Source organism: Delphinapterus leucas, chromosome 4, assembly GCF_059928025.1.
Source record: "Delphinapterus leucas isolate spDelLeu-1000000601 "Yukka" chromosome 4, BTC_Dleu_Yukka2, whole genome shotgun sequence".
Taxonomy (NCBI): Eukaryota; Metazoa; Chordata; class Mammalia; order Artiodactyla; family Monodontidae; genus Delphinapterus; species Delphinapterus leucas.
This window is the reverse complement of record NC_143132.1, coordinates 41934197-41958720: the sequence shown is the minus strand read 5'-3', so window position 1 is coordinate 41958720 and position 24524 is coordinate 41934197. Positions and strand designations below refer to the sequence as shown.

General features: G+C 35.3%; 1 protein-coding gene across 1 annotated transcript in view; it reads right to left on the bottom strand.

Annotated features, from left to right (window-relative positions):
- The window catches only part of LOC111178445 (ephrin type-A receptor 3), a 74019-nt gene that overhangs the window by 40305 nt on the left and 9190 nt on the right, over positions 1 to 24524 (bottom strand). Inside the window, exons 3-4 of the mRNA XM_089909882.1 lie at positions 8630 to 8755; positions 2329 to 2514 (exon numbers count right to left, since the gene is read on the bottom strand). Coding sequence (XP_089766008.1) covers positions 2329 to 2514; positions 8630 to 8755 — 312 coding nt within the window. The remainder of the gene's footprint in view (positions 1 to 2328; positions 2515 to 8629; positions 8756 to 24524) is intronic.

The following is a 24524-nucleotide window of genomic DNA, read 5'->3' as shown; positions in this document are numbered from 1 at the left end:
TATAAGCTCTGTATCTCTAGGTGTGTGTGTGTGTGTGTGTGTGTTTCTGAACTTTGCAGGTAGATTGTTTTAGCAGTCATATACTCTCAGGAAACAAATAAAATGATAGGAGTGGATTAAATAATTTATTTGGTGAAAAAATTGCCTTGTTTATATATTAAATACAACTTATTAACTTTATTCTAAGGCATTTCTATTTCCTCTAGCTGTAACAGGATGCCAGACTTAGAGCTTTTAAATATGCCACTAAAAGAGTTCAAAATCTAATTCTAGGTCTGCTACTCTATTACGCTTGCACTATATGAGATGACTGGGATTTATATAGTCAGATTTGGCAGTCTCTTGCATGCTTATTTGACCAAGGAGATATATGAAATTTAGAACTTTCACTCTAAAAATAAGGCAGCTGTAATTCATATTAGAATGTTACAGACTCCTACTTGAATAAGATATTTAATGTATAATACCTGTGATTTTTAAAGGTCCTTTTTTTTCTTAATGCATTTTTTCCTGCATTTTGGTCTCAGGGGTTGTTTTATGGATTTCTTTGCCAGGTGAACATAATTCATATTTGATTATTCCATTTATATTTAAAGAAGATCTTCTTTATATATATATCTTTATATCTAAAGAAGATCTTCCACAATAATTATGGTTTAATTTTGTTTATCATTCAGTAAATGAACTTATAGGAAACAGCTAGCAAAACCAAACAGTATAATAATAACTCATAACACTGGGAACAAAAAAAATTGAGAATCTTGAAAATTGACAGTTAAAAGAAGAATGGATACATAAATACAAGTGAGTTTCCTCTCCCAATGGGCTCAAGATCTGAAGGACAACCACTTGGTGAGAATGATATGGAGGAAAATAAAAGGTTAAACGACTATTAAAAACCCAGTGAGACATGATTCTATAATTTGAAGGATATTAAGTAGGATACTCTATAGATATGGTCTTGCCCTGAAGGAACAAATATTTCATACTTTTTCCCAATCCTTAGTATTTTTATTATAAAATTTTTATTATTAAATATTAATAGTATTTTTATTATTCATTTTTAAAAATTAAAAAGACATTTTTCATCAGAACTTATTTTAGTGTTACAACTAATGTAGCCTCATTTTTAGGAGTACAGAGGGAAAATATGCTTCTAAGAAGACTTAATATGGGCTTATAGTTTATGGTTAAGTTCTCCTACATTGTTAAATTCTTAACCACACTTATTATATTAAAAAACTCTAAAGGAAATCAAAGTATATTGCAATTATACCATGCTCTTGTGAGTAAGGAATTGCCTTTTTACTCATACAAAAATGATAATAGGTATTAATGCCATTTGGAAAGTGCTCCACGTAATGTTAAAGAAAAATATCATTGTGAAAAATATAATGTGCAATGTCTGTTGGTAACCACAGAATATGTAAATATGGTGCCAATGAATTATCCCCTAAAGGATGCCAAATTCCCTGCCATATGCTGTCTTTCACTCTAAGAAGTCTGCTACTGCCAATTTAGCTTATTCTTCATCTTGTGCCCCAAAATCTTGAGAAAAACAACATCCCAGAGCATTCTCAAGAGGTTTTCATTGGGACTGGAGCCAAAAATCACATATCTGTCTCATGGGATCCCTTTTGAGCCTGAATGGAGAAATCATCATGGAAATAATTTCAGATCTCTGTCGCAGGCTGTAAGCCAGAGCTTCCCCAGAGTAGTCAAGAATCCATCTGGGACTCTAGATGAGAATTATTTGAAATCCACAGAGAATGAAGAAAACGGTTTGGGTCTAATGTGATTCCAATCTTTACAGCTCAGAAGCACTCCCAAAACTCTCATAATTTCCCTAAAGCCAGGGGGGTAAATATTTGGAAGCTTAAATGAAACTAGTGAACAGTAAAAGAAAAGGCAGCTAGCCAGGAATTCCCAGCAATTTCTGTCAAAATTAAGTCATTGTTTTCTCCTTGCTACTCTACATGACAGAAAGTTCTACACGATTCACTTAACTGTAGTTTAATCAGCATGTATTACTATAGTCCAATATTTAGATCCTAAATTTTTAAAGCTTTTTAAGGTCTACAATAGCACTGTCAAAATAATACTAGTTAAATGTCTTTGGTCTCTTGTCAAAGAAATACATGTTAACCCTAAAACACTGAGGTTTTGTTTTTGTTTTTTGATATTTTTTTTTTCGTTTTGTTTTGCTTTGTTTTTGGTTAGGACTAACAGGTACTCATGAAAAAAAGACCCAAATTCTTAAATTATTGACTTTGGGTTTAAACAACCTCTGCTCAACATACACAAAATCAGTCTTATGACTTCACTTACTTTTAGTAACAACTCCCTCCAGTCTAATGATATTGGGATGGTCAAACTGTCCCATAATGCTTGCTTCTCCTAAGAAGTCTCTCCTCTGCTTTTCTGTGTAGCCCACTTTCAGGGTCTTGATGGCCACTGAAATCTCTTTTTTTGAAGGAAGTTTTAAGCGACCACTGCACACCTCTCCAAATTCACCTGTTAGAATGCAGAAGAACAAAACAAGAAAAGGTAAGAAATTATATTATAAAAAATCACCAGTAGGGAGCAACTGTTTTCCCTTAATAATTCCAATTCAATAATTGACCTGCAAGATGTACACTTGTAGGCCTCCAAATTATTTTGGAAGATGGTAATAAGAAACTCCAGGACATCCACACCCTGGTGGAAAATGGACCTTGTGATAAGCCTCATGTATTTTGAAGTACTACACTATGAATAATGACATATGAAAGAATAAGAAGGAAGTCAAAAGTTATATCTATTAGATTTTTTCATTCCTTGTTCTCATAGTTACCATTTCCTCAGGATAATCAACCAGCACCAGCACCATATAATGGGTTAAACATTGGGTTAAATTTCAGACGTTTATCAGTATTCTGTTTTTACCAGGGCCAATTTAGCTATAATTTCCAGCTCTCTGAAAATGGGAATAAAAGAATAAGCTATCAAGTCATTTTATGGAGTAGGGTGTGTTGTATTATTCACATACTAGTTGTAAAGTTCTCTGGGGCTCTGGAAAGAGAAAAATAATCTATCAGTATTGAATCGTATCTAAAGAATTACTGTAGAAATATTTTCTTAGATTCAATGTCTTCAATAAAAAAGTTGTCTTAAATGCACAATCAGAATTTGTTGAATATGGAGTGTTGCTGATTTTTACGTAGTCTAATTTAATTGATATAAAATTGCCTAGAACTAGTTTGGTCACTATCTTCACATACATTGTTATTGAGAAGATTCACCCATAATGCTTTCATTTGATTTTGAGCTCCTTGAGAGCAGAGATCCTTTACATTCATTTCTCTGTCTCCACTGCTGCCACAGTGATTGCCATAAAGTAGTGCCATGTATTGATTGTTCCTCATTCAAGGAAGAAATCCTAATATTGTGCAGATTATTACACGGGTTTTGTACAACATTTTAAAAAATAATTTTTAACAGCAAATGAAAGGTTTTTCTGAAAAGAAAAATTACATGATCAATTTTTAGGCTCTCTATGGAATGGAAAAACATTTTTGGTCCAACCTTTTCACTGTGAGTTTTTGTACAGGGCCCATGCCCCATGGGTCAGCCAGAAAGAAGGTGTCAAGTAGTGAGATACTTCTCTATTTTTCATCCAAGTAAGTCCTTCAACCACAAAAGCAGCAGGTTGTCCTAATGATTTATCAGCTGCATCCCTACAAATGACTTGCTTCCCTCCAGAAAGTTCTAAACTCCCTTAGACTTGACCCTCCCTTGCTCAGGAATCCAGTCTTGCCACTGTTTTCAAAACAATGACTTGTACTGTAACTTGTCAAAGTCGCTTAATGTCCAAAAGCAGGTATTCATACATTTATTTAATAAATATTCATCAATTGGCAACAGTATTACAGATACTATGAAAAACACGGAGACATAATGGTAATAAAGGCAGATCTAATTTCTTCCCCTCAAGGAAGTACAGAGATGATAGTAATATCTGCAGCTAGGGTGTTTTTTAGGATTATAGGGAGAATTAGGGGCAGAACTTGAGAACACTCAATGATCTTTTTTTAAATCAAAGGAAGAATATGCCATTATAGATGTGTGAGCATTAGGAGAAGTTATGATGCAAAGTAAATCATTGTTAAAATTTGTAAACAAGACTAAGAGTTTCTTTCTTTATGCAGAGCTATCAGAACATTGCCCAAAACCCCAGTTCACTTTGTGTAAACATTAAGTTTGGGCAAACCACAAGGAGGCATCCATCATGAATTTTCATATTCTGAAAAAAAGTTCTGCCATTATCATGGATCAATAGGGTGTAATGGATTGTGTTTTAAATTTGGAAGTCATGACCATTTATTCTAAGTGACAGGTCACTTGTTAGTTTACAGGACAGACAGTACAGAACTGTGAGATAGAGCATGGATTCTGGAGCCGATTGTCTAGGGTCTAATTCAGTCTCTGTTACTTATTATCTGTGTGATTTTGAGTGACTGTCTTAATGTCTCTGTGCCTTTGTCTCCTTATCTATAACATAGGGACACCAATTTTGTCTACTTCATAAAATTTTTGTTCAGTTAAAGGAATTAATGTACATAGAATGCACTTAGAATGGACTTAGAAGAGAGCCAGACACATAGTACGTGCCATCTAAGTGTTAGCCATTCTTCTCTGAGTTCAAACTTACTTTAAGAAGGAAAAATATCTATCTACTTCTTAAGAGTTAGATCAAGGTGAAGAATAAATACTAAAGTTCTTTTTAAAGTGTCAAATTCTGTATTAATGTACAAAGAGATGGTTGTGATGATCACGGTGATAACAAGCTTAATGTCATATTGGACAAGTACTTGTAAAGGAGAGAATGTTGTGAAAGTACCTCACTAGGGAGATCAAGGGGAAGAGTCTGAATTTCAAGTGGCCCAATTAGTGTTTCTTCCTTTGTTCTCAGTGGGAGAGCTGGACATATGGACATGTTATCTACCTTCAAAATTCAGAAAATGGTGCTTCAGTAATGCTAGTATTTAAAAAAATCATAAAATTTAGAAATGTGTTTATTTTATCTGATAAATACTAGAAATTGTCACAAATAGATTATACTAGACATAGAAATGTTACATAGTAATTCAATTCTCTTTATAATAACTGTTCTCAAAAGAACAGTGTTGGAAAAATTAACAAAGACTGGACAAATGCAATGCCTGATTTTTCCATGTAGCCAATTTTACATGGTTCAATTAACTTTGCACCTGTAAGAAACAAAATTTAGATCCTGTCATTTCTAAATAAAAGCACAGCTACAAGAAGTTCATTTGAGAAGATACTACTTGATTTTTTAAATAATTAAGTGCATCAGTGTTTATTTGCCCTTTGAAATAAAATATGCTTTATGAGAATGGGTACACTGTATTTTGATTTAAGGTACAAAATGCACAATTGCTCAAAATAAAATTTCTTATGCTAATTTCATTTAAAACAGGAAATAATGCACTTGTGTTTAAGTGGAATGACCCTCTGCACTAGTCAAAGCCCATTCTCCTTCCACTGTTTTAATAAGAGAAGAAGAATAAAAAGACACACTGAACAATGTTGTTGTGTCAGCTAAGCACTATACATGGATTATCTCGATTCATCTTCAAAAAAATCTTAGAAGGCACTATTGTGATCATTAGTGTCTAGCATAAACTTTGAAGTTGAAAAGTACAAGCTTCAGATTTTGGCTTCCTAATTAATATCTATGTGACCATGGGCCATTCACATTTTCAGCTTTTGTTTCCTCATCTGGTGAAATGGAGATAGTAATACCTATTTAAAAGTCTAATAAAATTAAAATCATGTGAATGTCTAGCACAGAATAGGAATTAAATATTTTCTACCTTCAGGAAACCTTGAAATAATGGTTGGATTGAGGAATAAAATTAGGAATTTTGGTCATTATGAATTCCTCACTAACAAAATTATACTACCTTGAGAAAGTTAATTCATGCCTCAATTTTAATTTTGTAATTTGCAATATGGTTATAATTCTTCTGGTTTTTCAATGTATAAATGAGAATTTCTGTTATATCTATTTCTTTGTATAAAATTTTTGACAGAAAACTAAAGAGTTAGTTCACATATAGTCTTCCTGTATATTTAATTGACTGTGAAAGTTTTGTCATTCAATAAAAGATTCAGCCTTTTAACAATAGAAGATAGGTGCTTAGGGAGGGTGGCAGGGAGGGAGACACAAGAGGGAAGAGATATGGGAACATATGTATATGTATAACTGATGCACTTTGTTATAAAGCAGAAACTAACACATCATTGTAAAGCAATTATACCCCAATAAAGATGTTTAAAAAAAAAGGAAGATAGGTGTTAATCAATTTAGCATGATTACTAATTTTTTGTGGACAACATTATTTTTTTTAATTTTAAAAGGTATAGGAAGTGGGTAAGAGTATAAATGAAAGAAGGCTGGTCATGCGTGGACTGTGATTGAAGTTGCTGTAGAAATGGTTACATGCAGGTTCATTATACTATTTTACAATTCCATCTATTTTTGTAGACATTTAAAATTTTACCAAACAAAATGTTAAAAAATGATAGCCTTCAAAACCTTGATTTCATATTCTATCTTGGTAATGACAAATCATTTAAAGGCTAATCAAGACAGACTAGAATTGGGAGTGCATTTTATAAAGAAATCTTCCAGGTGAAGCATAACCAACCTTGAAGATATATATATTTGCAAACAAAATAGGCACAGTTTTATAGCTCTTAATGTGGGAAATGAGACTATTGGCTGCAAAACTCCGAAATGGCGGCATATGTCTAATTTTTTACAAATATGTTTGAAGAAAGAAAGGAAAAAGAGGATCTGTTTTAATCTTTAATGAGCGTCAAGGATTATTAGGTGATTCAGTACAAATAGTCTTTCCCTTTATCTCATTGATGAGATACCATTTTTAATGAGTATGCTTTGTCTCACACTACTATGTTCTAGATACCTGGCTTTGTCAATAACATCTGTATATATAAGCTTTTGTTAATGCAGAAGGCCCCAAATTTCAAGGTCACAATATGTTTGACCTTCTGGACATTGGTTGACCTTCTCTCATCACATTCTCCAGTTGAGTGTGCAAAGTCTTTTGCTGCATATGCTACGGCAACTTCCATGCTGGAGAACAGTGCACTCTTGTGGGGCAGCATTAAAACCAGCATGACAAAGCCCCTCTGCACCATGGAGTAGTTGACAAAGCAGAACTATACAAATGAAAGAGTAATCAATATATATCTGGATTAATTTAGGCTGAATTAACATAGATGTACAGTGAATGTGTGTATTCTTAAGTCTTAGATTGTGAAAAAGGAAGTACTTATTCTAGTTTCCTTTTATGAATTGCTAGTTTCATATTTTCATATTACCTGCACATGTGAATTTTAGGAGGATATAACATTAAGAAAATTAGAAGAGAAGATTTACAAAACTATCATTTTATTTAGATAATATATGAATTACTCAGATTATCCTGCTTGAATAGTAAATACTACTTGAGTTATAAATAATTCTTTAGTACATAGAAAAAGAAACAGAAAATTATATGCACGTTTGTGTAAAAAAGCATCAGTCATATATAGAGTACTTGCAGAAAATGTGATCTGATATGATATGCATAATTCAAAAAGTTCATTTTTCATACTTTCACTCTATTTCCCACATAGACATAACTAGTTCGTGTTTGTTTTTAGAGCAATATTGAAGAATGAGATGACTGTGTACAATTATTGTACAATATTGTTTATTTTTACTTTTGAGTAGTAGTTTTATTAAAATGCACACTGCATATTCTGTGAATGCCATATGTTTATGTGTAATTTTATAAAATACTGTTATTTTATAAATATAATTTTTTGGAAATACTCAACTGCTATTAATAATACCTATAATATTTTAGAAATACGCAACTGTGACACCTATTAACACTCCATAGGTGTTTGTTAATGAATTTGTGATTGAGCAAATTAATAATTAGAACAAAAGTATGTCTATATGAAAACAAGCTTCAACACAAATACTTTAAAACTATATACCATTACAAGCAAGTATTAAAATGGAGCACTTCACATTATTTAAACTATCCTCTCAATATAGTTGTGATGGAATTTGTATAAAATATGTCTTTTATTTTATTTTGTGTTGTCTTTGTTTTTTAATTCCAAAGAAGATTCTAGAATTACTTTTTCTCTACAAATCAAAATTTTCACTTAGTGGGCTCATTTAAAGTAAGACACACTTTTATCCTGTTATCCCCATTTAGCCAGATAGACTTTGTGACACATGATCAGCATAGCCATGGAGAGATTGAGCTGCGGCGGCTGCCCGCTCTGAAATTCAATAAATAGAAAGCTGGCCGTGGTCTCTGAGTCTGTAGGTCTGGCACCTTTGAAATCATTACATTCCATTAAATACTCCTTCATTTATTTACTGCCTGCCTTTTATCATGAAATCAGAAAATGTCCATTTTCATAGCAATATACTTTGGCCTGAGAACCTGAGCAGTCAATCTCAGGCAGCATTCTTATGCATAGCTGTAGACTTGTAATTAACATACTAGGTTGACAGTGAGATTACTGCGGTCGTTACCTGCTCCAACAACTTTGTCAATGGATATGTTGGTGGCATCCAATTCCTTAGCAAACTCATGAACTGCTTGGGTAGGGTCTTCGTAAGTGTGCGGGTCAACGTAAGTCCTGAGACCTGGAAGTTTTACTGTTTAAGGAAAGGAAGAAAGGCATTTAGGAAGAAAGGCATTTATAAAATCTTTACCGTGCGAATTTATGATAACATTATTGGTTTTTAAAAAAATCCCCATGACATTAAACCGTAATGAAACAGAAAGAGGTGCTACAATGAACTTTCTCTGTAAAAACACTAGAAGGAAAATGGACATTCAAGGAGAGGGTTCTTGAGGAGAGAAAAATGGTTCAGAATTGAGTAGGCCTAGTCATTACTACCAGTAGCAGCAGTGAATGAATGCCATCACACTATCACACGTTTGTGACTCTGTAAACAGTGTGGTAACCAAATATCTATTATAGTGTCGCATGTGACAATAAAGGAAAGCTTGTGACATACTTTCATAAGGCGGAATAGCTGATGTAATTAGAGGATATAAAACGGCATGTCTTTCATCTGACACTATTCTGCTTTTATTAACAGTCACAATCAAAATTCCCCACTGCATTTATAGATTTACGTTAAGCTGTGAGTTTACATATACATAATATGGGTATTATATGTATATACTAATATAGTTTAAATTAACTGAAATCTTATTATGTAGCTTTTCAACATGGTTAAAAGCAATATAAGTGCTCTCTATAAGTTTAATAATCGTGGTAAGGAGCTAAATTCCAAACATAAATCATATTTATAGCTTATTAAATATAAACTTTCTTCATAGTATATTTATTTATTGAATTTTTTTGAAGGTGAAAAATTTTCATGATGTTCTGCAATTAAAATAGCACAGACAAAAGATACAGGAGAATCATTTTGGATTTGATATAATATTAATAAAATTCCTATCATTTGGAAATATAATTCATATTTGAACAATTTGGAATATTCAAGAAACTAACTTTCTCTGAAAGAAAACTAAATTTTTAAAAAGGAAACCTAAAATCTATTAAAGTACATAAACATGCTCTAACATTAAAGGACACTGTAATTTAACTGCCACAGTATATATACTAATAATATTGATTTTGATTTTAATTTTCATAATGGTGAATAATATTAGTAAAATTATTTTAGCAAGGGACATGGATTCTTTCTTTTTTTTCTATCACTTTTTCCCAGCTTTATTGAAATATAATTGACATAACATTGTGTAGGTTTAAAGTGTACAATGTGATCGTTTGATACACATATATATTGTGAAATATTTACCACAATAATATTAAAACATTCCTCATCTCACATTATTACCTTTTTTGTTGTTGTTGTTAGCATGAGAATGTTAAAACTCTACTCTCATAGCAACTTCCTAGTGTACAATACAACCATGTTAACTAGAGTCACCATGCAGCACCTTCGATCCCCAGAAGTTGTTCATCTTCTAACTGAAAGCTTGTACTGTTTGACCAACATCTCCCCATATTCCCCATCCCTCAGCCCCTGGCAACCACCATACTATTTTGTGTTTCTATGAGTTTGATATTTTTATATTCCACATGTGAGTTCATAAAGCATTTGTCTTTCTCTCTCTGGCTTATTTCATTTAGCAAAATGCCTTCAAGGTCCATCCATGTTGTCACAAATGGTAGGATTTCCTTCTTTTATATGGATAAATAATATTCCATTCTATAAATATACCTCATTTTCTTTATCCATTCATCTGTCAGTAGACACTTAGGTTATTTCCATGTCTTGACTGTTGTGAAGAATGCTATAGTAAACATGGAGGTGCAGATATACCTTTGAGATAGTGATTTCATTTCCTTTCACTATATACCCATCAGTAGGATTGCTGAACCATATTGTAGTTGTATTTTTAATTTTTTGAGAACCCTCTGTACTTTTCCAATATTGGTGATACCAATTTACATTCCCACCAACAGTGCACCAGATCTCCTTTTCTACACATCCTTGTCAGCATTTGTTATCTTTTGTCTTTTTGAGAATAGTCATGCTAACAGATGTGAGACAGTATCTCATTATGATTTTGATTTGCATATCCCTGATGGTTAGTGGTATAGAGCTCCTTTTTATGTACTTGTTAGCCATTTGTATGTGTTCTTTGGAAAAAATGTCTATTCATGTCTTTTGCCCATTTTCTAATTGGATTGCTTGGGTTTTTGCTGTTGAGTTCCTTACGTATTTTGAGTATTAACCTCTTATCAGATATATGGTTTGCAAATGTTTTTACCATTCTATAGATTCCCTTTTCTTTTCCTTAATTGTTTCTTCTGCTGTGCAGAAGATTTTTAGTTTAATGTAGTAATGCTTGTTGATTTTTGCATTTGTTGCTGGTGTTTTGGGGTTCATATCCAAAAATATCATTGCTAAGACCTATGTCAATGAGCTTTTTCTCTATTTTTGTTCTAAAATTTTAAAAGTTCAGGTCTTATGTTGAAGTCCTTAATTCATTTTGAGTTACATTTTGTGAGTGATGTAAGATGATGGTGTAGTTTCATTCTTTTGCAAATGAATATCCAGTTCTCCCAACATCATTTAGTGAAGAAACTATCATTTCCCTATTGAGTATTCTTGGCTCCCTAGCTGGCCATATGCATGAGTTTAGTTCTGGGCTCTCAATCCTGTTCCATTGGTCAATGTGTCTGTTTTATGCCAGTACCATACTGTGTTTATTACTATAACTTTGTGATATAATTTGAAATCTGGAAGTGTGATGCCTCCAGCTTTCTAAGATTGCTTTGGCTATTTGAGGTCTTTGTAATTCCATATGAAATTTGGGATAGTTCCTTCTACTTCTCGGAAAAATGCCATTGGAATTTTGATACAGATTACACTGGATCTGTAGATGGTTTAGGTACTGGGGCCATTTTGACAATATTAACTCTTTAGATCCATTAGCATGGGCTATCTTGCAGTTTATTTGTGTCATCTTCAATTTTTTTTTAACATCTTTATTGAAGTATAATTGCTTTACAAGGTTGTGTTAGTTTTTGTTAATAACAAAGTGAATCAGCTATACATATACATATATCACCATATCTCCTCTCTCTTGCGTCTCTCTCCCACCCTCCCTATCCCACCCCTCTAGGTGGTCACAAAACACTGAGCTGATCTCCCTGTGCTATCCAGCTGCTTCCCACTAGCTATCTATTTTACATTTGGTAGTGTATATATGTACATGCAACTCTCTCACTTTGTCCCAGCTTACCCTTCCCCCTCCCCGTGTGCTCAAGTTCATTCTCTATGTCTGCATCTTTATTCCTGTCCTGTGCCTAAGTTCTTAAGAACCACTTTTTTTTTTAGATACCATATATATGTGTGTCAGCATACAGTAGTTGTTTTTCTCTTTCTGACTTACTTCACTCTGTATGACAGTCTCTAGGTCCATCCACCTCACTACAAATAACTCAATATCATTTCTTTATATGGCTGAGTAATATTCCATTGTGTATATGTGCCACATCTTCTTTATCCATTCATCTGTCAATGGACACTTAGGTTGCTTCCATGTCTTGGCTATTGTAAATAGAGCTGCAGTGAACATTGTGGTACATGAATCTTTTTCAATTATGGTTTTCTCAGGGTATATGCCCAAGAGTGGGATTGCTGGGTCGTATGGTAGTTTTATTTTTAGATTTTTAAGGAATCTCCATTCTATTCTCCATAGTGGCTCTATCAATTTATGTTCCCACCAACAGTGCAAGGGGGTTCCCTTTTCTACACAACCTCTCCAGCATTTATTGTTTGTAGATTTTTTGATGATGGCTATTCTGACTGGTGTGAGGTGATACCTTGTAGTTTTGATTTGCATTTCTCTAATGATTAGTGATGTTGAGCATCCTTTCGTGTGTTTGTTGGCAATCTGTATATCTTCTTTGGAGAAATGTCTGTTTAGGGTCTTCTGCCTATTTTTGGAATGGGTTGTTTGTTTTCTTGATATTGAGCTGCATGAGCTGCTTGTAAATTTTGGAGATTAATCCTTTGTCAGTTGTTTCATTTGCAAATATTTTCTCCCATTCTGAGAGTTGTCTTTTCGTTTTGTTTATGGTTTCATTGGCTGTGCAAAAGCTTTTAAGTTTCATTAGGCCCCATTTGTTTACTTTTGTTTTTATTTCCATTTCTCTAGGAGGTGGATCAAAAAAGATCTTGCTGTGATTTATGTCATAGAGTGTTCTACCTATGTTTTCCTCTAAGAGTTTTATAGTGTCTGGCCTTCCATTTAGGTTTTTAATCCATTTTGAGTTTATTTTTGTGTATGGTGTTAGGGAGTGTCCTAATTTCATTTTTTTACATGTAGCTGTCCAGTTTTCCCAGCACCACTTCTTGAAGAGATTATCTTTTCTCCATTGTATATCCTTACCTCCTTTATCAAAAATAAGGTGACCATATGTACGTGGGTTTATCTCTGGGCTTTCTATCCTGTTCCATTGATCTACATTTCTGTTTTTGTGCCAGTACCATACGGTCTTGATTACTGTAACTTTGTAGTATAGTCTGAAGTCAGGGAGCCTGATTCCTACAGCTCCATTTTTCTTTCTCAAGATTGCTTTGGCTATTCGGGGTCTTCTGTGTTTCCATACAAATTGTGAAATTTTTTGTTCTAGTTCTGTGAAAAATGCCATTGGCAGTTTGATAGGTATTGCACTGAATCTGTAGATTGCTTTCAGTAGTAGAGTCATTTTCACAATGTTGATTCCTCCGATCCAAGAACATGGTATATCTCTCCATCTGTTTGTATCATCTTTAATTTCTTTCATCAGTGTCTTATAGTTTTCTGCATACAGGTCTTTTGTCTCCTTAGGTAGGTTCATTCCTAGGTATTTTATCCTTTTTGTTGCAATGGCAAATGTGAGTGTTTCCATAATTTCTCTTTCAGATTTTTCATCATTAGTGTATAGGAATGCAACAGATTTCTGTGCATTAATATTTTTATCCTGCTACTTTACCAAATTCATTGATTAGCTCTAATAGTTTTCTGGTAGCCTCTTTAGGATTCTCTATGTATAGTATCATGTCATCTGCAAAGAGTGACAGTATTACTTCTTCTTTTCCAATTTGGATTCCTTTTATTTCTTTTTCTTCTCTGATTACTGTGGCTAAAACTTTCAAAACTATGTTGAATAATAGTGGTGAAAGTGGACGACCTTGTCTTGTTCCTGATCTTAGAGGAAATGGTTTCAGTTTTTCACCATTGAGAACGATGTTGGCTGTGGGATTGTCATATATAGCCTTTATTATGTTGAGGTAAGTTCCCTCTATGCCTACTTTCTGGAGGGTTTTTATCATAAATGGGTGTTGAAATTTGTCAAAAGCTTTTTCTGCATCTACTGAGATGATCATATGGGTTTTCTCCTTCAGTTTGTTCATATGGTTTATCACATTGATTGATTTGCATATATTGAAGAATCCTTGCATTCCTAGGATAAGCCCCACTTGATCATGGTGTATAATCCTTTTAATGTGCTGTTGGATTCTGTTTGCTAGTACTTTGTTGAGGATTTTTGCATCTATGTTCATCAGTGATACTGGGCTGTAGTTTTCTTTCTTTGTGACATCTTTGTCTGATTTTGCTATCAGGGTGATGCTGGCCTCGTAGGATGAGTTTGGGTATGTTCCTCCCTCTGCTATATTTTGGAAGAGTTTGAGAAGGATAGGTGTTAGCTCTTCTCTAAATGTTGTACAGAATTTGCCTGTGAATCCATCTGGTCCTGGGCTTTTGTTTGTTGGAAGATTTTTTTTTTTTTGCGGTACACGGGCCTCTCACTGTTGTGGCCTCTCCCGTTGCGAAGCACAGGCTCCAGACGCACAGGCTCAGTGGCCATGGCTCATGGGCCCAGCCTCTCCGCGGCATGTGGGATCTTACCGGACCAGTGCACGAACCCATGTCCCCCGCATTAGCAGGCAGACTCTCAACCACTGTGCCACCAGGGAAGCCGTGTTGGAAGAATTTTAATCACACTTTCAATTTCAGTGCTTGTGATTGGTCTGTTTATATTTTCTATTTCTTCCTGGTTCAGTCTCAGAAGGTTGTGCTTTTCTATGAATTTGTCCATTTCTTCCAGGTTGTCCATTTTATTGGCATACAGTTGCTTGTAGTAATCTCTCATGATTCTTTGTATTTCTGTAGTGTCAGCTGTTACTTCTTTTTCATTTCTAATTCTGTTGGTTTGAGTTTTCTTTCATTTTATCCGGTTGAGTCTGGCTAGTAGTTTATCAATTTTGTTTATCTTCTCAAAGAACCAGATTTTAGTTTTATTGATCTTTGTTATTGTTGCCTTCATTTCATTTTCATTGATTTCTGATCTGATCTTCATGATTTCTTTCCTTCTGCTAACTTTGGGGTTTTCTTGTTCTTTCTCTAATTGCTTTTGGTGTAAAGTTAAGTTGTTTATTTGAGATTTTTATTGTTTCTTGAAGTAGGATTGCATTGCTATAAACTGCCTTCTTAGAACTGCTTTTGCTGCATCGCATAGGTTTTGGGTCGTCTTTTCATTGTCATTTATTTCTAGGTATTTTTAAATTTTCTCTTTGATTTCTTCAGTGATCTCTTGGTTGATTAGTAGTGTATTGTTTAGCCTCCATGTGTTTGTATTTTTTACAGATTTTTTCCAGTAATTCATATCTAGTCTCATTGTGTTGCAGTTGGAAAAGATACTTGATATGATTTCAACTTTCTTAAATTCACCAAGGCTTGATTTGTGACTCAAGATATGATTTATCCTGGAGAATGTTCCATGAGCACATGAAAAGAAAGTGTATTCTGGTGTTTTTGGATGGAATGTCCTATAAATATCAATTAAGTCCATCTTGTTTAATGTATCATTTAAAGCTTGTGTTTCCTTATTCGTTTTTATTTTGGATGATCTCTCCATTGGTGAAAATGGGGTGTTAAAGTCCCCTACTATGATTGTGTTACTGTTGATTTCCCCTTTTATGGCTTCTAGCATTTGCCTTATGTATTGAGGTTCTCCTATGTTGGTTCATAAATATTTACAATTGTTATATCTTCTTCTTGGATTGATCCCTTGATCATTATGTAGTGTCCTTCTTTGTCTTTTGTAATAGTTTTTATTTTAAAGTCTGTTTTGTGTGATATGAGAATTGCTACTCCAACTTTCTTTTGATTTCCATTTGCAAGGAGTATCTTTTTCCACCCCCTCACTTTCAGTCTGTATGTGTCCCTAGGTCTGAATTGGGTCTCTTGTAGACAGCATATGTATGGATTTTGTTTTTGTATCCTTTCAGCCAGTGTATGTCTTTTGGTTTGAGCATTTAATCTGTTTACATTTAAGGTAGTTATTGATATGTATGTTCCTATTACCATTTTCTTAATTGTTTTGGGTTTGTTATTTCAGGTCTTTTCCTTCTCTTGTGTTTCCTGCCTAGAGAAGTTCCTTTGGCATTTGTTGTAAAGCTGGTTTGGTGGTGCTGAATTCTCGTAGCTTTTGCTTGTCTGTGAAGGTTTTAATTTCTCTGTCAAATCTGAATGAGATCCTTGCTGGGTAGAGTAATCTTGGTTTTAGTTTTTTCCCGTTCGTCACTTTAAATATGTCTTGCCACTCCTTTCTGGCTTGCAGAGTTTCTGCTGAAAGATCAGCTATTAACCTTATGGGGATTCCCTTGTATGTTATTTGTTGCTTTTAATATTTTTTCTTTGTATTTAATTTATGATAGTTTGATTAATATGTGTTGGCACGTTTCTCCTTGGATTTATCCTGTATGGGACTCTGCGTTTCTTAGACTTGACTGACTATTTCCTTTCCCATATTAGGGAAGTTTTCAACTATAATCTCTTCAAATATTTTCTCAGTCCCATTCTCTTCTCTTCTTCTTCTGGGACCCCTGTAATTCGAATGTTAGTGTGTTTAATGTTGTCCCAGAGGTCTCTGAGACTGTCCTCAATTCTTTTCATTCTTTTTTCTTTATTCTGCTCTGTGGTAGTTATTTCCACTCTTTTATCTTCCAGGTCACGTATCCGTTCTTCTGCCTCAGTTATTCTGCTATTGATTCCTTCCAGAGAATTTTTAATTTCATTTTTTGTGTTGTTCATCATTGCTTGTTTGTTCTTTAGTTCTTCTAGGTCCTTGTTAAACGTTTCTTGTATTTTCTCCACTCTATTTCCAAGATTTTGGATCATCTTTTCTAACATTACTCTGAATTCTTTTTCAGGTAGACTGCCTATTTCCTCTTCATTTATTTGGTCTGGTGGTTTTTTACCTTGCTCCTTCATCTGCTGTGTGTTTTTCTGTCTTCTCATTTTGCTTAACTTACTGTGTTTGGGGTCTCCTTTTCACAGGCTGCAGGCTCGTAGTTCCCATTGTTTTTGGTGTCTGCCCCCAGTGGCTATGGTTGGTTCAGTGGGTTGTGTAGGCTTCCTGGTGGAGGGGACTAGTGCCTGTGTTCTGGTGGATGAGGCTGGATCTTGTCTTTCTGTTGGGCAGGTCCACATCTTGTGGTGTGTTTTGGGGTGTCTGTGGCCTTATTATGATTTTAGGCAGCCTCTCTGCTAATGGGCGGGGTTGTGTTCCTGTTTTGCTAGTTGTTTGGCATAGGGTGTCCAGCACTGTAGCTTGCTGGTCGTTGAGTAGAGCTGGGTCTTAGCATTGAGATGGAGGTCTCTGTGAGAGCTTTTGGTGTTTGATATTACTTGGAGCCGGGAGGTCTCTGGTGGACCAATGTCCTGAACTCGGCTCTTCCACCTCAGAGGCACAGGCCTGACACCCGGCCGGAGCACTAAGACCCTGTCAGCCACATGGCTAAGTAAAACTTTTTTGGCCTTTCATAGGTAACCTGACTCGGACAGAATGGACAGAGATGGGTAGGTGGAACTCGTAGAGTCGCAGGCACCTCCAACGCGTCCACTCTGGGCAGCTCCTCCCGGAGAGCCGCGTGTGACTTACACAGGATCCCCAGTTGGGACATGGATTCTTAATGGTGATATATTTTTTCATTTGGTACACTATATTATTGAAGGTGTTTTTAATATCCTAATATAACAAATAAAATCAGACACTATCTTTTTCTGATATCACTTTTTTTAAAAATGTATTTATTTATTTTTGGCTGCGTTGGGTCTTCATTTTTGCATGCAGGCTTTCCCTAGTTGCGGGGAGTGGGGGTTACTTTTTGTTGCCGTGTGTGGGCTTCTCATTGCGGTGGCTTCTCTTGTTGCAGAGAACAGGCTCTAGGGCACGCAGGCTCAGTATATGTGGCACACGGGCTTAGCTGCTCTGCAACATGCGGGATCTTCCCAGACCAGGGCTTGAACCCATGTCCCCTGCATTGGCAGGCAGATTCTCAACCACTGCACCACCAGGGAAGTCTCTGATATCACTTTTTAATAGAAGAATCTTACTGGCAAAATTGCAGCTGAACATTCTGGAATTACTGAAGATTCTTTGAGCCAGTTTTGTATAATAGTTCATATGAAAAAGGTGTAGGGACTGTGATGACAGCAATTGTTCCTAAGAGCCTTCATCACAATGGACATTTGGCCAATGAGTCCAGGATTTCAGAGTCTGGGCTAAGCCATGATTAGTTTGTTGATCTACAGGGTGACTTTGTGAATGCCATGTTACCTCACATAATAATTTATGTTCCTGGGAAGTTTCCATAGAGGTTTTGAGTAAAAAAATATAGGCATAAGAATAAATGGATTATGAAAGATGGGAGGTAAAGACTATTTTCCTTAGCTACTTCTTCAGATGTTTTTTTGTTTTGTTTTGTTTTTTTGGTACGCGGGCCTCTCACTGTTGTGGCCTCTTCCGTTGCGGAGCACAGGCTCCGGACGCACAGGCTCAGCGGCCATGGCTCACGGGCCTAGCCGCTCTGCAGCATGTGGGATCTTCCCGGACCGGGGCACGAACCCGTGTCCCCTGCATCAGCAGGTGGACTCTCAACCACTGCACCACCAGGGAAGCCCTCTTCAGATGATTTTGAGACAGCAAAATGGGAGTGGGAGGTGAGGGAGCACATGGAAAATGTAGGAGAAGATAGGTCAGTGCCACTCCTCCCTCTGCCTGGTGTTGACCCTGACACACAAAAGACTGGCCACTCTCCATCCAGAGGCAGAGTGTAGATAATTTGAGATGACACCCATATCTAGGGAGTCAACATCCACTGAAATGGAGAAATAGTAAGTTTTTTGCCCTTTCTTTGGGCAAACTGTGAGTGGAGTAGGTTTTGAAGAATTCTACTTTTCTATTTCTTCCACTTTGAATAGCACAGCACAAAGAATCTGCTAGGCATCAGAGAAAGAAAGCTCTGGAAAACTTGCTCTTCAAGTGCCTAGCATTGAGTGCCTGTTATTGTAGTTAGTGCCCAGTAAATGACAGAGACTATCGCCATTATCAGTATCTTCATGTTAAGAATGCTTATTCACAAATATGAATATCATTGAGGTTCCCCAGAGACAGAATTTGGGCTTAGAAATGCCTGTTTCTTTGGAGCTCATGCATCAGTTTGTATGCTTCTGCTGTTTATTATAAACATCATTTCTTTCTATAAAAACAGTCAGTCTTTAGTACAGTGGTCTACTATAATTTATTATCACACTAAAACTATTTCTACATTATCGGTACTAAAACACTTTACTGTTGAAACAAGAAACAGATTAAGGAAAGCTATCATACTTTTCTTGCTTTGGGGTAAGGAAAACAGTAAAAGTAACCATAGATTTAATGAAAGACGTTAGGAAATGAAGTCTTCTCAGAATCTTTTTGTTTAGTCAATTTGGTTACATTTTAAAGAAGACAGTCAAATGGAGGCTAGAATATGTGATCATCCAATTTTGATTTTCCACTAGTCATAGTAAAGTCAGGAAATAGTAAGGTAAGAAAATCTAGCATTCCTTTCCAAGGGAAAAAATAGCACTTTTAAAAATAAGGTGAAAATGAATTTTTTTTTCTGGTAAACAATCACAAATATTTTACCTTGCTGAACTTAAGGAAGTCAATTTGGGAGAGACTTACTGGCAAAATAGGGGTATGGGGTTAAGAGATACGAATTACTACATATAAACTAGATAAGCAACAGGATATATTGTTATCGCACAGGGAATTATAGCCATTATCTTGTAATAATTTTTAATGGCATATAATCTGTAAAAATCATGAATCACTATGCTATACATCTGAAACAAATATAATATTGTAAATCAACTATACTTAAATTTAAAAAAGGAATTGACAAAGAAGATTATAAAATGAGTTGTTAGGAGCAATGTCTCAAACATTTTAAATAAGTGCTGGCTTCAAACAGCCTTGAAAGTGTGCTTTAGAGTTACCATTCCGTTCCTGTCAGCCCTAGAGAGTATATGTATTACTAACTAATCTAAAAATTCCCAAATAAAATCCCAAATAAAATCATTCCCAAATAAAATCAATCAATCATTGTGATTGATTAAAGTTAAGTAAATTGCTTTTCTATCTGCATGACATTTAGGGAAACAATACAAGTATAAACACACACACACATCTCCAAGAAAAATGGCCTGTTCACTGTGGGAGCTTTGACTGCTGATTTTTAACTGCTGTCCCCAGAGGTTCCAGGAATCAGGTGATTCAGGATGCAAGCACATAATCCCTTCACACCAATAATTAAGAGCAACACACAGAGTAACTGGGCTGTGTCAAGAAAACCAGATAATAAACACATGCACACGTGTTAAGCTGCACTACTTTACAGCTCATTCTGTGCAAACACAGTAATTTACATTTCCATTTTACCAGCATGAGTTGCCCTAAGGATAGCAAAAAAGTAAAAAGGCCCAGCCAGAGAGGGCAAGGGGACAGGATCTTAGGAGGTGAAACATATTTCTTTCCTTTTGAAGCAATATTATAGGATTTGTAACAAGGCTGGAGGGAATAGTTCATAGCTAGAGCTTTTCAAAGTAATACGAAATAAATGGTCTGAAATAAACCAGCTGTAGCATTAAGACACAGAAAGTTTATGACATGCATATACTTTATGCCCTTGCAGCTAGGATAAAACACATTTCTTTTTTGTTTGGCTATCATAAGGATATTATACATTTGAAGAAAATTAAAGTTTCAACAAACTCCACCATAAAAAGCAACAGCTAAAGCAGATTGAAGTGATAGAGAAACCTGCTTACAACTGGCACACAGAAATTTATCAGTGCTGCAAGTTCACGAGGTGTATAATTCCTGTATAAAGAACCAAATCAATATGGTCTTGCCCTAAAGACAATATTTACATCGATTGTCCAACTCAGATTGAGAACAACTTAATGCACAGGAATGCAACTACTCTGACTAATTTATGCATGGTGAATGTGACTCAGTGTTTTGTGGGATTGTGAAGAAAAAGCTAGATAAATATCCTGTGATTTGTTCATGCGCTCTTTTAAGACTTTTGAGTTGGTAACCTAACTAATCTGGAATGAGATATTGATATTAGGAAGGTGACACTTGGGCTTTTTTGTGAATTATTCTACAATGGCTTCAATGAGATGGACGAAACAAACAGTGCTCTCTGCAACCTCTGCCATTCTGTCCATCCTACTTCAATTTACATTTTGGAAAACATTTTTTTTTTCAATCTACTATATTCCTCCTACATGGTAGCAACAGGTCATCAAGTTTTTACTGTCAAGCTACAATTTTTAGATGGAAATCCAATTACTGATACAAAGTATGTTGAACTGAAAGTTATTTTCAGAAAGCAAAAGTGAAAGCCAAAGAAACTAATGCTTACAAGACTATATTAATTCCATTGAGATTATCTGAGAGCATGTAGGCATGAGTATGGTCTCTGTACTAATTTCCACGAGAACATGCTATTCCCTTTAAGGCTGGTGATTAGTAATTGCCACAGTAACCCAGCCATAGTTTGGAAAAGCAAAACACCTGGAACGATTTGTTTCACCAGAAGAAAAAAAAATGAGTCTTTTTATTAGACATAAACACTTGGTTTCTTAAAAGAGTATTTCTTTCAGAGAAATATTAAAAAGAGACTAAATTGATTGGTATTAAAATAAGGGGCAAAAGCCCTGGCTTTCCTACCAGTTGGATATCATGTAACTCCAAAATAAACAGTTTATTCTAAAGGCTCTCCCCTGGTTGGTTGACAAAGTGGAGTAAGCCGTTTCACATAAACAGAGGTTGTTTATATTTACTTGGCAGTTAGGAAAGGGAAAAGGCTCCTATTTAGATTTTAGCAAATAGTTAGTAATAAGGAAATTGAAGATATGCTTTGCCTTTCAGCCACGCGGAGCCGACTATAGTATCTACTCCCCATCATGTGCATTATTTGAATATAAACCACCAGTTACCCTTCACGTTAGCTTAAGTATGCTGAAATGCAGCCATGTAAAAATTACTTAATGCAGAGCCGTGGATTCCCTTCTCTGTTTAAAATAAATTTGACTTGCTCAATTTTCCCATAAAACTACTTTTGAATTCTCTTTGTCAGGGGGGAAGTTATCCAATTACAAATCAACAACTGCTAAAGCTGAAATGGTAAAGCCAAAACGGCAGCAAATAGTTTAGAAACTTACAATGTCCATTCCCAAAATGAAGTCTTTTTTCATCCGCACCATGTTTTGACTTGTTATAGCCACAAAACCTAGAGGTAAATCAAAGGAAGAGAACACAGAAAGAAAATATACTTAAAACAGTTATGTATGTTCAGAATGCGCAAAGCACAGAAAATAAAGCATTTTGCACAAACAATTAAATGCTTTAGTGAAAGTTTAATGACTTCATATTTTCCAAATCCTCTAGAGAAAGCCTCTTTCTCTGGGGACCCTGGAGAGCTGCCTAATGAGGAGATATGGAGAGATGCTACCCCACTGTGCAGACCCCTTCAGTTCAGTTTTTATAATGGCCCTAGAAAGTGTTTATAGTATTTTTTTTAAAAAACGACTGCTGTTAGAATGAATGAAGGGTAAAGTTTCCATTGTTAGTGATTAGTGCTGTGCAGTGTTACCAGTGCTCTGGGTGAGAAAGTGTCAGGGAAATCTGGGGTGTATTTGATGAGAGAAGGGATAATTGAAAAAAGAAAGTAAAAACCAAGAGTGAGGTCAAAAGAAGTGGTGGGTGTTGGAGACTGGGGCAAGAATTTAATGAAAAAAAGAAACTCAAAACTAAAGATGGAGAATCAAAAGAAAGGGAGGAAAAAAAGAAATATCTACAATACAAGTAGAGACATTCTTATTGTTAAAATATTTTATTGACCACACTTTTCAGATTTTAGTGGCAATTGAGGGGAGCAAGCAATGCAATAATGAAAGTAAGTCATAAAACAGACTGTGAACTCACCTCCCAATCAAAATGTAGGTGACGACTGCGAGGAGAATAATTGCTACTGCCGCTGAAATGGCAATCATTACCACTTGGCTATTTTCCCCGGAAATGGAGAAAGCTGTGAGGTTGGAGAGAAAAAATAAGAAACGACCAGGCATTAACACATCATAACTAACATCTACGTGAAAATGTTGATAAATTAAGTCCTATTTATTTTGCTTTTACCTAAAATATGGCTTCTTGTCTGATACAATGTAAAAAGAATTCTTCAATGAGTGTAAAAAATAGACATTTTGTATAATTTTACTTGAAATTTCTGATTAATAAGATTAAATACTCTGCTTTCACTGACATCAATCAAAACTATTTGGGCATCTACTGCATAAAATATGCTGGACTGGTTTTCTCTATACTCATTGGCAAGAAACTCATCAAATAAACAGTAATTATCAGAGAAATATAGGGAATAGGTAAGATTCCCCAGAATGAAACTATAAAAACGTTCTCATTAGATTGTTTAGTCTCCAGTATCTGTATTTATTTAAAAGGTGGTATCATACCTGTCCTATGGACCTCAACACATGTTACCAACAAATTGTTCCTGTCCCTGTATTTCCTACCTTTGTAGATGGCCCATCATTCATTCACTCACCAACATGAGGTATTGGCAAAAATTGTCCAGGAGCCAAATCTGGCCTGCCATCAGTTTTTGTATAGCTCAGAAGCTTAGAAAAATTTACATTTTTTTAATGGTTGCAAAAAGTCAAAAGAAGATTCTGTGATATATGAAAATTATATAAAATTCAAATTTTTGTGTCTATAAATAAAATTACATTGGAACACAGCCACATTCATTTATTTGTACATTGTCTATGGCTGCTTTTATGCTACAATTAGCCAAGTTAGGTAGGAGCAACAGAGACTGTATGTACACAAAGCCTAAAATATTTATTCTCTAGCCCCTTACAGAAAATGTTTACTGACCTTTGACCTAAACCAATGATTCTCTAACTTTAATGTTCACATAAATCATTTGAGGACCTTTTGGAAAAAGCAGTTTCTGATTCAGTCAGTCTGGAGTGGCGACTGAGACTGTGCATATCTTATGAGCCCCCAGTGATGCTGATGCTGCTGATTCCAGACTACAACATCTTGAGTAGCAAAGATGTAGATCATAAATATAAAGTCACCTTGTCCTCTCCCCCTCCTGATTTTTCTATATCCAATTAATCACCAAATTCTTTTAAATATTTTAGTTTCTGTCTTCACTTCTCTCCTGGATTACAATAAGAAATTCCCAATGGATCTCTACTTGCAGGCCTTTCCTATCTTCTACCTGGCCACCAGAGTATTCCTTCTAAGCCATGAGTTTGATTATGTCATTCTCATGCAGGGCTCTCCATCACTTTCTGGATAAAATGCATGTAAAACCATTTAGGATCTGTTCTCTGCCTAAATCCCCAGGCTCACCTGCTAACAAAACCCATAAGCATTCTAATCTCTACACTCTCTAAAATATACTCAGTTCCTGGAACATTCCCTCTCATGCACTCATACTTTAATATTTATTG